Raw genomic sequence first — 17,730 nt, 5'->3', positions numbered from 1 at the left:
TTTAAATCATAATCAAATTATTTTCACCTCTGGTGCCTCTTGTGGTATTGAAACTGCTATGTCCACTACCTAGTCTGCTATTATGTCCACTACCCAGCTGTCCAAAGGCTGATATCTCAAGTTTCTGGTATCACTTGGGAAGACTGCACTTTAGATGTCATTTCAGTATTATAAAAATAATTCTATGTTTAAACAAACACAAGATCAAAATAAAGATTAACTCTGAAATGTCCCCTGTCAGCACCGTCTCCTTAGAGGATAATCTTTTTTTGAGATTTTTTCATAATGGTCTTACTCAAAACCAGATTCTAGCTCTTTGTGGCCTCTCTCTCCAACTCCAAAATCTCCAGCTAGTGGTCAAGCTTTCCTTCAATCTGTCATGACTTCATCTGTCATTAGTGTCTCCCTTCTGCCTAAAGAGGCTCATTGGCTTAGAATGTCCATGAAGTGTAGTGCCCGCAACTTTTAAATCAATGCAATCTCAATTCAATCTAATACACAGTACTATGAAAACAAATGCTGAGCAAATCACACTATTATTCAATTGATCACATTCCATCTGTTTTTGGCATGGTCGCAAATAAATCCACATTGCAAATGAACAGATTTTAAATTGAGAGGACTGGTCAAGCACTGTTTATGTTTAAGTTTTCCACTGTTCTATGTATTTGTTACTTAATTTTATATCAAAGAATATGAAAGTATAACTGCTCTTTTTCAAAATTCAGAGAGAATTTTTAATAACACTCTCAAGAGTCCTTTGACAGTGAATCGAAATAAAATTCTGCCTCTGTTTGCATTAAATATGCCCTAGTGCATCCAGTACTTATGCATAAAGGATCCAGAAGGAGAAAGACGGGAAGAATAGAGAAAGAAAAAAACAACTCTTATTAAAACACTCTTACAACTAACAGTGATTACAGAAATAATAAGAGAGCCCCTAAAATAATGAGAACACTACACGACGTTGGTTTCTACACACCTTTGGATTCAAAGGAGAAGAGTCATATATTTAGTGCTACTAGAAGTAAAAACATACCTAATTTTATTCTCCGTATCGTCACTGTCCGATTCTTCAGAGCTTCTGTACTTATCTGGATCTGGAAGTGTGCTTGGATCAAATCCATCATCATCATCATCATCACTCCAATCCAGAAAAGCTTCCTCTTCATCTCTGGCCTAAGAAAACACAAGGGAAATTGTGGTTTAAGAAAACAGCTGATGAATAATCAAGTCTTATTTCTAGACCCAAATAAATACTTCTCTAATTAAGAGCCTTAAATTGAAGCCTTCTATTCTGGTGAAAGCCTCTATGTGACTTTCCGAATGATAATCATTTGCAAAGAGAAAGAAACCCCATGTCATTTCAAAATTACAATGAAAATATGGTTCAGAAAGTAAATCACCATTAAGTCCCTTAAGCACAACATGAGAAAAATTTTATTTTTCACAGAACTTAATTGTCAAAGAAATAAAGTAGAAATAAAGTATAAATAAAGTTGTCTTAGTGCTCCTGTTCACACACAAGTGAATTTCAAACTTCCCAAAAATATTACGTGAAAATATAAAAGGCCAGAAGAGAAGGTACAGGAACTCCTTTGTTGTCTGATGGCCTTATGACCACAGTAACCTAAGTGTTAAAATTAACAATCAGTATGTAAGCTCATTAATAACGAGTGTTCTAAATTCCAGTATAAGTATGAAGTCACTAAAAACAATGGAAAAGGAGAGAAATACCAAGAGACAGGAAATGCAGTAATACATGGAAGAGGTTGGGAATAATTCAGTTTCATGCAAGCAGGTACGTAGGTGGGCTTTTTTTGCTTTTACTTTATAGTGGGTTATTTTTGTCAAAGAACAAAGTAATATAATGTTAAAATAAACTTACTATACGTTTATGTAATGACCACCCTTATAGAAAATTTATTTCTGGCACACTGTGCTTCTTGTCTACTCGGTTACAAAACCAAGCATTGCCACATGCATTTAACAGATTATAAGTAGGACTAAAAAAAAATTCTGGATGAAATTCTCTCCGTTACCATCTTTATAATTCTTCTTCACACCATGTGAGACAAACGTCAATGATTCTGTTTTCAAATGTTTAATGTTCTTTCCCAGAAAGTGAATAACAACTCAGAATAGCACAGCAAGTGAGGGTGCAGGCCGCCATAGAGGCCCTCTAACACTTTCTGAACATCTCTCCCTTGATAACCTCTAAACACAACAAAAGGAAGAAGAAGAAAAAAAAATGAAGGATTAGTCACCACTGCAAAAGGCCCCTACTGCTTTCCTGGTAACTCTCCCTGCTGACAATAACAGGTCTGAAAAAAATATGTCAAAATTGGGGAGGGCTGTCATCAGAAGCAGTAAGCAGCATCCTCCACAGCAGACTATATGGTTTACTTGAAAATAATCAAGGATATCAACAAAAAGTGAATATCATCATATGCTCAAAAACACTAATCTCCTGGGCTACAAGATCTTTCCAATTTTCCAGTCGGATGCTCTCAAAGGAATTTGAAGACAGAGCAGACTCAAAACGACTCTCAACTTTTCGGGCTTAGGACACCTTTACACTTAGTAAGTATGAAAGACTCCAAAGATCTTCTGTGAACGTGGATTATTTACTGTATTAGAAATTAAGATTAAAAAAAACTAATTTAAAAGTAACAATAAAATTCACTACATATTAACATAAGTGGCATATTTTATGAAAAACAGCCATAATTTCCCACAACAAAAGAACACTGTTTTATATTTTTGCAAGTTTCTTTAATAACCAGTTTAAAAGAAGACACCAGGAGGCCCAAATGTACTCTGCCTTCACAGTGTATTGTTCCAGGTCAAGTATATGAAGAAAATCCAGTCTCTCTGAGATAGGAAAGGAAGGAGTCATTTAATAGCCTTTCCAGGTAACTGCACTTGACTTTTCTTTGATAACACAAACCCTGGTGAGTACTTTTTTTTTTTTTTTGAGAGAGAGAGAGAAAGAGAGAGAGCGAGCAAGCATGAGCAGGGAACAGGGGCAGAGGGAAAGAAAGATGGGAAAGTGTCAGAGAGAGAGAGACGGAGGGAGGGAGGGAGGGAGAGAGAGAGAATGATTATGAACCTTAAGCAGGCTCCACACTCATCGTGAAGCCTGAGGCATGGCTCAGTTCCACAACCCTGGGATCATGACCTGAGTTGAAATCAAGAGAATGGTCAAGCACCTGAGTCGTCCAGGCACTCCGGTTCTTAACAAATAGTTGTAATGCAGAATCTGAAGCCATTCTGTACTATTACATTAAAATCCATTGGTCTACTTTTCACTTTGAACATATCCTTTACCAGTGAATGATTGCATAACATCATGCATCAGCTATTTGGAAAATACTGGTTCAATGAAGTACGCAGATCTTCCTTACATGGATCTTGAAATGTTGACACGTTTTATTATACAATATTTTTTTAGGTCACATTTGTTAATATCACAGTGATATCATAAGAAGTGCCTTGCAAAAAAAGTATGGGGAAGCTACTGGTGGATACAAGCTTTCCAAAATATTTTCTTCATATTTTATGGTTAATAGCAAATATTTTTGATTTTTCCCTTGAAATGCAAGCAAGAAGTATCATTTTCCTCGGGTTGCTTTCAAACATTTCATCACAGAGTTTTACCATATTATGTCTGGGGCAAGGTGTTCTTTGTGTTCGTCTTTCTTGGGGCTCTGCAAGCTTCTTGGATCTATCATTTCATGTTTTTCACTAAATTTGGGAAAATTTTGGCCATTATTTCTTCAAATATTTGTATGCCTCTTTGTCATCTCTCCTTCCATGATTGCAAGGACACGTATATTGGCCTACTTCACAGTTCTCTGAGCTTTTGTTCACTTTTCTTCAATTTTTTTGTGTTTTTTTGTTTTGTTTTTAAGATTTTATTTTTAAGAAATTTCTACACCGAACGTGGGGCTCGAACCCACAACCTGGAGATCAAGAATCACACACTCTACCAACTGAGCTAGCCAGGCACCTATCTTACTACTCTTTGGACAGGGTCATTTCTACCCTGTCTTCAGGTTTGCTATTCCTTTCTTCCGATATTTCCAAAGTACTTTTGAAGCCATCCAGCAATTTTTTTTTTAAAGTAATTCAGTTCTAGAACTTCCAAGTTTTTTTTGGTTTTGTTTTTTTAATTTTATTTTTGAGAGAGAGACAGAGTGCAAGCTGGGGAGTAGCAGAGAGAGAGAGAGAGAGAGAGAGAGAGAGAGAGACAGAATCTGAAGCAGGCTCCAGGCTCTGAGCTATCAGTGCAGAGCCCAATGTGTGGCTTGAACTCAAAGACTGTGAGATCATGACCTGAACCAAAGTCAGACACCCAACCGACTAAGACACCCAGGTGCCCCAAGTTTGTTTTGTTTTAAACATAGTTTCCTAGTTTCCATTGCTCTGAGATCATCTCTCTGCTTATCCATTCATATTATACTTTCCTTTAATTCTCTGAACATACCTTAATTCCTGAACATATTTAAAATAGCTGCTTTGAAATCTTTAATTCAAATCTGGCCTAATCGTTTCTTTGAATGCCTTTCTCTTCAGTATGGATCACATTTTCCTGCCTAACTCCATCTCTAGTATTTTTGTAGAAAAATAGACATGGCTGATATGGAAATTGAATTCTGTCCCATTTTTCTGAGGACTACTGGATTTATATTCTATTAGGCAGTTATCTTACTTGGATTCAAACCACAAACTCCAACTCAGGGTGCTCGGCTGCTTATATCTCTGTATTGTCCTTATGGCTTCCAATTGCTACTTTTTTAGCCTGGCTTCCTATGAGCCTATAAAATGTGACACTCAGCCAAGGATTTAAGCAGAGTTAGGCTCACTCTCTCTATGGTTTCCTTGTGGGTGGGAATAACTCTAATTTCCACCTGCTCTGTGGGCATGAGACCTATGCTCTGACACTTCAAGCAGAATATTTCATTTAACTGCATTTTAACACCTAATACCATTTAATATGCTCTTTTAGCATTTATTATAAAGCACGTGGCCATAAGATATCTATAACAGGAGAAAGAAATTAGACAGTGAGACTCAGTATAAATATCTCATTCAATACTCCAGCGTACAGACTTAACTATTTGAAGGAAAATACTCAGAATGATGAAAGTTTGTGTTAATATAACTCTTCCAATTAACAACATTTGGGTTCTGCTTCTTCCTGATTTATAAGACAATCACAGCATTGATGCCTATACTATACTGTCTGTACTGCAATGACACCTTAATTCATGACAATGACAGATGAATTTAAGTTCACAATCACTCCTTTCAGAAAACACAATTTCAAACTACTAGAAATGTAGGGATGATGGAAAAAAAGGCATTTTTATATTGATCTTTCTTATTTGGCTCATTCTTTGTACAGTCAGAAATACAGAACTATAAATCTGTAATATGAAAATATAATGTGCTTCTTTGATGCCTTCAATTTATTAAAAACTAAACAAGAACATTATCATTTACAACAAATACAAAGCATAAATAAAAGTCACTAGGAGTAGTGCCATAACGAAAGCATTCTGGAGAAAAGTACTTTCTCGTGTCTTTCTCGCGAGGTCTAGTTTAGAAGTATGCTCCTTCTAGGCATAGAAGGTAGCAAAAAAAAAAAAAAAAAGATGTAGCTGATTTTGTCTTTCTTTGTGGTTCCACAAATCATTTAAAAGAATATTTATAAAAAAGGCACTATACTCATTTTTATCTCCTTTTGGGTTCACCTTTGTGAGAACACAAATACTCTGATGTACCCCTGTGTGTTAGGACCCCATGGCTAGAAACTTATGGCAAAGGGAATGTTTAAGCATTTTAGTAGGAAAGTAATTAGATCTTTTCCTTAGAAATGCTACACCTTGACAGCAATGGGAAGGGTGGTTGGAAGGTAGGATATCAATTTAAAAACTATAATAATCCAAGTGGAACGAGGGATTCAAGGAAGAAAGTAGCCATGGAAGTGGAGGTGGGGACAGGCCTGAGAGATGTTAAGGAGAGAAAACCAATCAGGTTCTGTGGACTAAATGGGTACATAATAATAATTCCTGGGAATCAATGTGCACAGAAGCATAACGGTATATGTCAAATACAGTTTAAAAAGCAACTTGGTAAATACTGTGAAGATGCCTTACAAAAACACTTTTATTCAAGTCCACATGACTAGGTTCTGGGGATGCAGAGTGAATGAGACACTTGACTATACCCTACCTTGACCATAAAACGAACTGTTCTAGGATAGTTACCCATGGAGAAGCGTTAGCATGAAAGCCAGGTTCTGCTATTTCTGGGGAATAGCCAAGCAACAGTGACAGGACTCCACTGGCCCTGCTAAATGCCTAATAGCTTACAGAACGAAGTCTTCAAGTTATGGGACCCTGAACATGTAGCTGATTGACTATGGATCCTGACTGTCAACATGCTTCTCTTGAGTTACTTCTAGGCTGAAAGAGGAAAGCACTCCTGCACCTAGCTAATCACTCTCTCACCTCTTCTCCCCAACCCCAGCTCAAAACAAAACCAGAACCCCTACTGTCACACCTGCACTCCTCTCTTCTCTCTTAAGGCCCAACAAGTAAGGCCTCACACAGAGATCAGGGTCACCTCTATGAACCGGCTGTTCCTGAAATACAATTTCAGAACCTCTGAGGAAAATATTTCACCTAAAGTAAGAATGGCTTTTCCTAAAATAGTTACTTGGAAGACTCAATCATAAGTAGGACAGAAGAAAATATCTGAAAAAGAAATGTAACTCAACTGACTTCTATTTTGTTTTTGGTTTTGAGGATGGCAAGAAACACAGATGCGAAGCATCGCACTCCGACAACAAATCACAAAGGCTCTGACGTACTTCCTCTTATGTGATTCGCAAGCCCTATGAAGTAAGAAGGTAACCATTGTTCTCGTTTTCAAATTGATAAAACTGCGATTTAGAGGACAAAATAACTTAACCAAGGTCACATGAACCTGGATGTACAGGTCTTCTCCTGTATCACCCTGAATCTCAATTTTCCCCCATAAAAATCTCTGGATTTGCTGCTGGTACAAACATTTCTTCAGAAGGGGGCATATTTTATAAGCTTCCTAAAACATGGAGCACTGCTTTCCATGCAACTTGCATGCACCCACCTCCGCTGTGAATGCCCTGGTCTCCCAAGTACATCTCCAGGGTCTCCTGCGTGCAACCCCACACTAGCTTCCTCATGAGACTCCCCAGAACCATTCTTCCCCTCTCTCTGGTCACATCAATTCTCTATGTTGTAATTAGAATGTTGTGGTTGCTTTTTCTTAAGTTTCAAATCTGACGGTGTCTATCACCTGCTTACAACCTTTAGGACACAGCTTCTTTCAGGTCCTAGACCAAGTCAAGCCCCTTCTCACCTCAATGTCCTCCCACCAGGTATTTTTCCACGGACTCCTCTTCCACTTCCCCTTGCCTGGTGTATGGTGGTTTTTGACACCAAACGTGGTATCCTTTCGACACCAATTTCCCAGTGCCAAACGAGTGTCCTAGTAATTCAACTCTGACACCATGCAGCGTTAGCAGAGAACCGACAGGTAAAGGGCTCAGTGCCACAAGATTGCCAACACATCAGATGCCAGCTGCAGATGGGGCCCCCAAATTACCTGTGCTTCCCCTCGGCCAACTACAAATTCAGGGAGTCTCACGACCCCCTCCTCACACATTCCATAATTCTGTATAACGATTCAGAACTCAGGGAACTGCCATGCTTATGACTGCCAGTTTATTGATTCTAAAGGTTGCAACTCAGAAACAACCAAAGGGAAGAGAGGCGTAGAGCAAGGTATGGAGTGAGGATGGGGTGCAGAGCTTCCAGGCCCTCTCCAGGTGGGCCACCTTCCTACATGTCGACATAGTCACCAACCTGGAAGTTCCTAGAATCTTGCTGTTGGAGAATTTTTGTTGTTGTTTTGTTTTTTAATGTTTATTTATTTTGAGAGAGAGAGCACAAGCAGGAAAGTGGCAGAGAGAGAGAGAGAGAGAGAGAGAGACCAAGCAAGGGAGGGGCAGAAAAGAGAGAAGAGAGAAAGCATCCCAAGCAGGCTCTGTGACAGCAGCACAGAACCTGAGGAGGGGCCCAATCCCACAAACCGTGAGACAGTGGCCCGAGCCAAAACCAACAGTCAGCCACCTAACTGGCTGAGCCACCAGGTGCCCCATGTTCATGAGTTCTTATAACTCAATTTCTAGGCCCAATTTCCTCCCAAGCGATGGGGGGTGGGGCTAAAAGTTCCCACCCTCTAATCATGCGTTCTTTCTGGTGACCAGTCAGTCCCCTTCTGAAGCTATCTAGAGACTCCTCCTTGAGTTACCTCGTGAACATAAACTCAAGTGTGCTGGACAGGGGCTCCTTATGAGTAATAAAATACTCCTATCACTCAGGAAATTCCAAGGATTTTAGAAGTTCAATGTCCAGAACCAAGAACAAAACCAAATAGATTTTTTTATTATATCACACGTGGTTAATTCCAAGTCATCAAGTCTCAGATTAAACATTTCTAAACATCATCCTTAGTAAAATTTCTTGTGGATTTCTCTTCAGTGCTACACCTAGAGTGAATTCATTATTTAATGTCCGTATTCTTTCCTAGGGGCACCTGGGTGGCTCAGTCAGCTGAGCATCCAACTTCAGCTCAGGCCATGATCTCACAGCTCATGAGTTCGAGCCCTGCGTCAGGCTCTGTGCTGACAGCTGGAGCCTGGAGCCTGCTTCGGATTCTGTGTCTCCCCCTCTCTCTGACTCTAACCCACTTGTATTCTGTCTCTCTCTCTCTCAAAAATAAATAAACATTAAAAAATATTTTTAAAAAAGCAGAATGTCAGCTTTGACACATCAAAATTTCCTAAGGGGAAAATTCCAAAATTTATAATAAACTACTTCTGATCCTGTAAAAGAATGTAAAAGTGGTGAAGAAAACAAAATTTTAGAGAAAAATGATGTATTCAAAACACATTTTGTTCTCACTAATAAAACTTCAAAATAACTTTCTAAGAAAGCATTAATACTTCATAGTTTTGAAATTTAAAATAAAGATTCTGATTGATGAAGACAGCCAACCATCTTCAGTAGTTAGGGATGGACTGATTTTCTGAGATTTACCCAAGCTATAAATCCCAGGTACGAATTGCCTGAGTGAAGAAATTATGGAAGTGATTTTTCTGAACTAGAAGCACAAAAAGGTTAATGATATTAAAGGATGAAAGTCAGCATCTATCTACTGAGACACACGCACAGCATGGTAAACACAGGAGTAGCTGACAGTGCTGACAGGTCCCTGCTCCTGAACCACAATTCCAAATTTTAATAGCCTGACTCCTTCACTTTTTAATGACGATGGTGTACTAATTAAAATATTTCAGAATATTTTCAGTTTCTAGCTGCTGGAAATTTATTTCATAACGGAAACGTTGGGCTTTGGCCTAAGGCTGATGTGTCTACTCGGTTCTTTGGTATCTGGTCAAGGTGGGTATTTTCTGCACTTCTAATATGTACACTGGCTGAATTGCACTCGAATCCCCAACTCTGATCAAGGGTTCTGGACTCTACAATTGAGGAGTTCTTGCTCAGAAATATATCTATCTGTCCTAATTTCCAGCATTTATGAGACAAACCTAGCAAATCAGAGGAAGGCAACACATTTCAGCCCTGGCCACCCGATCACATAGGAACCTGAGAAGGGAACACGGGATGTTGAGGATGATAAAACAAGGACATCAGGGGCAACAAGCAGGAGAATTCAGGCAAAGGCCATCTGTTCAGATAATTTCTTTCTTAAATGCAGTTGAGCTTACCCGAATTCCAGCCAGTACCTTCTTTTTTTCAAGCATTCCAAAACAAAAGAAATATTTGACTGAAAGACTATAAGGAGGCAATATACTTAATACATGAAGTGAATATAGTTCAGAATGACAGGCAAAGGGCTCGCACATGAATATTCAAAGCCTCAAGAGCAAGTCCCAAATTTTAAAGAATCTTCAGAATTTGGAATATTCAATCAACAACTATTTACTACACACTTGCCGTTGAGCACTGCTATAGAAGAATGTAATGTGAAACACAGCATTGACAGAAGAGACTATGATTCAGCATTTTAACCTTAATAAGACTTTCAACAAAATGAAATTCCTTCTAAAACTGCCTTGCACAAAATTCATTATTCTTCCTAAATTACTTATTTACTTGCTTACTTAATACATGACTCTCTCACAGAGCTCTGAAAGATAGGGAGGATGCTACAATTTCATAACATCCTATTAAATAATAGTGCTTTCCATTATGGATCATCTTTCTCACTCTCTTCTTTCCAGAGGAAAGTTACACCAAATAAGATATTAAAGAAAATACAAATTCGTTTGCCACTATTGTCATAATGAATGCTTTAATATAAAACAAGTCACAAGACCCTGATTTGACTGCCCCGCCACTGGCTGGCTATGTGTCCTGAGGCAATTTACTAACTCTGGGAGGTTGTTTCCTCATCTGTATAATCTAAACGCTGCCATCTACCATGCAATGTTGCTGTGAGCGTCCAGTGAGAAAAGCACAACAAGAAGTCTGCAATAATGTTTATCATCAATAGTAGAACTGTACAAACAGCAAAAAAAACATTCCAGCAGTTTGGTGATCTTATCCTTTTTAAGTATCCTCTGCTTTCTCCAAACATAATTCTAACATGGGCAGAAATGTGCAATAGATTTAATCTCTTTAGGAAATGATGTTATTCACAACAAAAAAATAAAGAGGAGATTATACACAAAAGAGAATAGAACTGAAACCATACAACTGATTAAGGTCACAAAGAGTTCAAAGTATCAATGTTAGAATGTTAGCAAAAGTAGTTCAAGAATAAATAAAAATACTATTTTGTAAACCAAGTAGTAAATAGTCTGATCAATGGACTATTAGTCAACAGTGACAAGGACTGATAGATGTAACAACATGGGTGAATTTCAAACGCACCTTGCTAAGTGAAAGAGAATGGACCTCAGAGGCTATACACTCAGTGATTCAACTTATATTAAAATCTGGTAAAAACAACAAACCAGGGGCAGAAAACAGATCAGTGATTGCCAGGAGTTGGGGGGCAGGGTCAGCAAGAAAGAATTTTTTGAGATGATGATGAACCTATTGTGTATCTTTGATGGTGGCAGGCGAACACACCTATGCACTTATCAAAATCCCTGAGTGAACACCACAGTGAATTTTACATGTATACTAATAAAGGACCCCCAAGAGAATACTTTAATGGTGTCTAAAGGTGTTCACAATGAAATAGTAGATTATAAAGACTATATAGTTAAAAAAAAAAAATGTATTGGGGAAGCTTTGGGTGGTGGACATGGATTACAGAATTTTCCTTCTTTCAATCAAAAAGTGTCTTACAATGAGTAAGTAATGTTTTTGAAGTCAAAGAGATGAAATATTGTTTTTGCAAGACTCTACAAGAAGTTTGTATGGCCTCTCCAATATGGTAACAGGGTGGGCTGTGGATTAGAAGTTCTTAACATAGGGTTCCTGGAAGCCACAAAACTAATGAAACCATATTAAAAAATTATTAGTATAGACATATACACATTTTGGAGGGAAGAAGAGCCATAACTTTTAACAGTCCATGAGCCACCAACCATCCCTCCTGCCTCCTGTCTCTGGTCAAGAACTAATGCTTGGTACAACTGTATTTCTTGGGACTGAACTGATTCTACGAACATAAGCCTCAAATTAGACAGTTCTGAATCTTGAAGGATCATTCATCCCTGAAAGCCCTGAACATGATTTAGGTTTCAATTACCTAATGACATATGCCAGTCTTAAGAACTGTTTCAGGCTGCTGACAAGCAGAAAAACAGAGAAGTCATAAACTCAACATTTTTAAGGGCAAGAATTCCTAACAGCAATTCATAAAGCAGCCAAAGAATGAGTGGGACTGTGTACCCCTCTGCCACATGGCTATATCTGCAATCTTTGACCAAAATTTTCATTTCTCTAACAGAGCCAAGTTAGGCTCTAGCTTTAGAGCAACATAACAGTGACGAGATGGGTTTTTAGTCATGTAAATGATTAGCTTTATTACATTCCTTGTGGTTTGTTCTATCCATTCATCATTTCTCCAAGGGGAAATCCAAGGACAACCTCAACTTCTCTCAGTGAGCTAGTGGAAAACTACTCCCTGCAGGGTCTAAAACTGGCACATGTTTGGTGAAAATTATATAGCAATTTAAAATCATCATTAAATTGAATGAATTCAGGTTGTGACAAATGCATATGAATGAACCCAACAGAACGTGAAAATTCACTAACCGTGAGCATTCAAAAAGGTAAAAATGCTTAATAGTGTGTGAAGCATCCCCTACAGATGTAAAAGTTACAAATCATGATGGTGTATTTCCCAAGGAAACAGGTGATTCTGATATCACTGAATGAGATGTCAGCGAATGAACATTCCCAAACGAAACCAACTTCTCCTTTTAGCATTTTATAGAGAGGGGCTTCAGTCACTTCTGCTAAGACTGCCGTGTTCTGAGAGTCCACTTCCTAATAAAATTAGATCATTTCCAATATGGGCTGATCTTACATAAACTGTCTGTTAAAAAAAAATCACAGTAATAAAAATTTTTTCTTCTTTGTTTTCCCTCCCTCCCACTCCCAATATTATCACATCAATGACTCCAGGGGAGAGGAGAAGAGATCAAACAAGGACTTTGCTTTGGGAAACAAGTGGTTCTTAAAAAAGTTAATAAGAGAGTTACCAAACAAGCAATTCCAATCCTAGGTATACACCCAAGAGAAATGGAAATATATGTCCAGACAAAAACTTACACATAAATAAAACTTGCACACAGCAGTATTATTCATGATAGCCAAAAAGTTTAAACAACCCAAATGCCCTAACAAATGATAAACAGGTAAGTAAAATGGAGGATATGCATACAATGAAATGTCACTCATCAGTGAAAGAAAGGAAGTACAGGAGTCTTTGTCCATGGTTTCAGTTTTCTGCAGCAAACCACGGGCTGGAAGCAGATGATCTTGTGACATACTGTCAGAAAGTCAACAAAGCCCAGCGCCACATCACAGTGCCTATGTCATTTCCTTCACTTCATCTCATCACGTAGGCATTTTATCATCTTACATCATCACAAAAATAAGAGTACAGTATAATAAGGTATTTTGAGAGAGACACCATATTCACATACCTTGCATCATAATACAGTGTTATAAATGTTCTACTTTATTGTTATAAATCTCTTATTGTGACTAAATTATAAATTAAACTTTATCATAGGTATGTACAAGGAAAAAATAGTGCAAATAGGGTTTGGTACTATCTACTGTTTCAGGCATCCACTGGGGGTCCTGGACATATTGCCATGGTAAGGGGGAACTACTGTATATATGTCCCTACATTACTGACTCTATTAATCTAGAAGTACTTTATGAGAAGTAAACAGATTTTATTTCTCTTTGTATCCCTCAAAGCCCCTTATCATGTGCACCTTGCACATAGTAAACATTCAGAAAGTATCTGTTACAAAAATGTAATGCAGTAGCTAATTGTGATCCCAGATCCCTGGACCAAGTGAGACAGCCAACACATTCCTCCCCCCCTCCCCCAACCAAGGTTTGTATTAGAAAACATTCATATGCTTTAAATTTTAGCTTCTATATTTGTAGCTAGCTTTTTATTACAGCATTTATTTCCAAGGTTAAAACTAAGCACTATATATGACCCTACATGTACCTTATGACATATTTTACCCTATTTTTTCAATTTCGTGAATACTCTGGGGTTGTACTGAAATTTATCTAAAATACTTTAGAAAGCATCCCTTTGCTCTGAATAAATGAAAAGCTCATAAATGTATGCTGCAGTCTTAAATATTTTATTTGCTAATAAGTAACTACTCTATAAGGAATTATCCGTCCGCAGTCTTTATCTGAATTACAAACAAGGGAACAGGTAGGCCAGTCAGCACAAATATCTCAAAAGCACAAGCACAGGTAATTCTAATACAAGGAAAGGAAATATATATGTTCTGCAGGAATGGAAGGCTGGGATGGGGCAGCGGTGGTGGCAGATGTTAAGTTTTATAAAGAGTGTCATTTAAGCTCTGCTCAGGCCAAATAAGGATTGGAATGTGCAAAGGACATGAAGAAGGGCATTTCAGCTGAAGGTATAACATAAGCAAAGGCACAGGGCATAAACTGTATAGGCATACAGAAGGTCGACCCTGAAAAAATCAAGGAACATGGAACACCACCACCACCCTCCCACCCCCTTGCCCCCGTCCTCGGAACAGACGCCGCGCCTTGCCAGAGTCTGGCACAGTTCGGGAAGCAGAAGGCCACCTCCACCGGGGGTTAGCTTCCACTGAACTCCTTAGGTCAGGCATTCTCCCACAACTAAAACTAGAATGGGGGAGGACTGGATGGGGTTTGTGTGGGAAGAAAGTACAGGGGCAGCAGAGGTGGCGACCGAGCAGTTTCTTTTAAATCTTGGGTCCACCCACTGCTCCAGATGCAGGACTAGTGGGAAATCACAAGCTTCCGGTAGCAGAGCTTCACTGTCTGGGACTTAATACGGTATTAAGAACTAATTAGTGATGCTATGGATTCATGAGGAAATGAAGTGCCTTGTACCGAACTGGCCAATGCAGGCAACTCAATAAATGACACTAAGTAGTTGTTTTGGCAGAAGGGAAGCAAAGGAATGCAAATTATTCTAGAAAGTGGACAGACCTGGGATCCAGAGCTAAAACATCTTTGGTTGCTGAGGGGACAAAATATCTGTATTAGCTATTTTTTAGCCAGGTAAAGGTAAAGTTTAGGATTACAAAATAGTTCTCAGTATTGTTGTGCATGTCTTTATGTTGGTGCAAAATTTCCAACTTTGTAGGAAAGAACTTCATTTTATTCTAATGAAAATTATCATTTTTTTTGTAAAATAATGATAATGATGATTGTGTGTGCTTTTAAACGTGCCTAATGGAAAAATAACAAGAGGTGATAACACTGTGTACATTCCTCATTTTCTATTTGTTTTGAAATGCAAAAGTTTGGGAATTATTATGTTCAATATACTCCTGAGATCTCCGTAATTGGTTTTGTAACCTACCTAAGGGTGTCATAAATTTCAGCCCAAGATTACAAACAAATAATGCTAACAGATGCCTCCAGAAAAGTCCAAATAATTTGTAAGCTAACACAGAGGAGTAAAAATAAATAAATAAAGGTAGTTCCAAAATAACACTGCAGAGAAAAGGACTGACAGAGACCAGCCCATCTCTGAGGATTAGAAATTTAACCAGAGGCATGTGGAAAGCGGGGGATAAATTAGAGGGTATTAAGGAGATACCCAAAGGCAGGAACTTAAAACAGCTGAACTTCTGAACTTTGTATTCAAAGAACATTTGGGAACACTGGAATTACGGGGGACTTGCTTAAAGATAGTAAGATTAAAAAAAAAAAAAAAAACCACACACTAAAAATGTCCACAATTAAATACAATTACTCCTACAGAGCCGTGCTCCACACTTTTATAAATGTCACGTATCAAAGTGTGAGGCATGGTGCTTCATCTACACAATGTCCATGGATTATCTGACTGCTGATTAGGTCAGTCCTCAGCGCTGGGTCAGGTGTAAGTGGACCTGCCAGGCCTGTATTTGCTTATATGCTCACGGGGTGAAGTTTCTGGTTTTCCCACCTAACATGTGACTGACGTAGGCACTGGGTGGCCTGACCCTGTGACTCCTCTCTCACCTGCAGCAAGTCATGTCTTTTTAAATTCACATCATATGCTCTTCTCAACTTTCTTTCAGTCAGCCACTGCTTTAACTGTGTGCTTGTTACAGTTGTTGAGGGAAGGTGAATTATGTACAGTGATCATAAGTGAACAGCACAGCCTTGAAGGGTCCATGTACACGGAGAACCAGTGTCTTAGAGCCAGGAGTCTCAGAGTATGTATGGACAGTGTGTGGTTTACTAGGAAGCTGAAATGGGTTACAAACTCTTTAAAAAATACAAGATCTTTCTGCTATTCTTTAAGGAAAATGATTAATAATTCCCTGTACTATCTTTTCATGCAACTTGAAAGGCTATTTACTAGGAATCTGTTTAGCCAAATTACTAGGGCTTAGTAAAACCGGGTACTCAAAAATCTGTTACGTAGCTTTATCCTCTTGCCTTAGGTTGGGTAAAATTTTCAATTGTTATTTTTCTTCAATTATGAAACTCGGTTAGTTTTATCATTATCAATTGAGTTTCTTCATTAATTACAGAGAGGTGACATACGTTTGCGTATTTTAGGCACATAACTTTCTAAGTAATTATACTAAGATATATGCTTCGGTTTTCCTCAATTTTCTTATACAGTGACATGTAACTGTTGACACTCCATCTGTGAGAAGCTATATTATTTGAATAACTTGCCATCGACCATCATCAACACAGGGTAATAAAGTTGCCATAGTATTTTTAAGGTTACATGGCGTACAGATCATGTGCAAGTTCATATTCTTCACTTATGAGAGATTTCATAAGCTATTGAGCCACTTGCTACTGATGCTAATTTATGAGTACCTTACTGTCTCTATTCTGTATCTTGCATTCTGTTGGTATACTATAATGTAATGCTGCTGTTATACAGATGGTTAAACTTAAAAACAAAAAAACACACCTCCTGAAAACAAAAACCACTATTTGAACTTTTCATTGTTTTGATCCTCTCCAATTCCTTATTATCATAGGTCATTAAGGTATGACAGTGGTTAGGAGAACAAAAACCCAGTGGACCACCTCCTTTCAGCATCAGAACTGCAAGTTAAAGATTACAAGGATCTCAAAGAGATACTTGGACTCCCATGTTCTCTGCAGTATTATTCACAACAGCCAATAGGTGGAACCAACCTAAATGTCCATTGATGGATCAATGCATAAACAAAATGTGGTATAAACATATAATCCAATATCATTCAGCCTTAATTGGAAGGATATTCTGACACATGCTACAAACAACATGGATTAACCTCGAGGACATTATGCCAAGTAAAATAAGCCAGTCACAAAGACAAAAACTGTGTGATTCCACTTAGATGAGTCAAGCTCTTAGGAACAGAAAACAGAAGGTTTCCAGGGGCTGGGAGAGGGGGGGGCGGGGGGAGAAAAGTCACTGTTCAATGGGTATAGTAGTGCAGTTTTGCAAAATGAAAAAGTTCTTGAGATCAGTTCCATCGCAATATGTGCATAGTTAACACTACTGTGCATTAAAAATGGTTAAAATGATAGATTTTGTGTTGGGTATTTTATTACAATTAAAAAAGATTATTAGCTAGTACTCAACTTTACTGATCACAAGTAAGTACAAGCAAACACATGCTGACCTACAGAGTTTAAGCAAATTCCCTAAAAATCATAAAAGAAGTTAATGGCAGAACCAAGCCAAATCTTTAGTCTTTTAGTCTTCCAATCAAGGCCAGACAAGGCCACTTTCACGTAAAAATTACATGTGTACAAAGCACTTGGGCAAGAGATAGGCACTCAATAAAATTCTTTCTTTCCCAACAGAAAGGCAACTAAGATCAGACATTAAGAGGGACTTACAATTCTAACCTGACTTGAACCCCTCTGAGTAAGCATCAGTTACAGAACTGTCATGATTTCAAAATGGAATTCAGAGACA

General features: G+C 38.2%; 1 protein-coding gene across 1 annotated transcript in view; it reads right to left on the bottom strand.

Moving 5' to 3' along the window:
• DDX10 (DEAD-box helicase 10) overlaps nucleotides 1–17,730 on the bottom strand; it is a 278,794-nt gene that overhangs the window by 35,165 nt on the left and 225,899 nt on the right. The window contains exon 17 of the mRNA XM_011286334.3: nucleotides 1,040–1,179. Within this exon, the coding sequence (XP_011284636.1) occupies nucleotides 1,040–1,179 (140 nt within the window). The remainder of the gene's footprint in view (nucleotides 1–1,039; nucleotides 1,180–17,730) is intronic.

This window comes from Felis catus, chromosome D1 (genome assembly GCF_018350175.1).
Source record: "Felis catus isolate Fca126 chromosome D1, F.catus_Fca126_mat1.0, whole genome shotgun sequence".
Classification (NCBI taxonomy): Eukaryota; Metazoa; Chordata; class Mammalia; order Carnivora; family Felidae; genus Felis; species Felis catus.
This window is presented reverse-complemented; position numbering and strand designations above follow the sequence as displayed.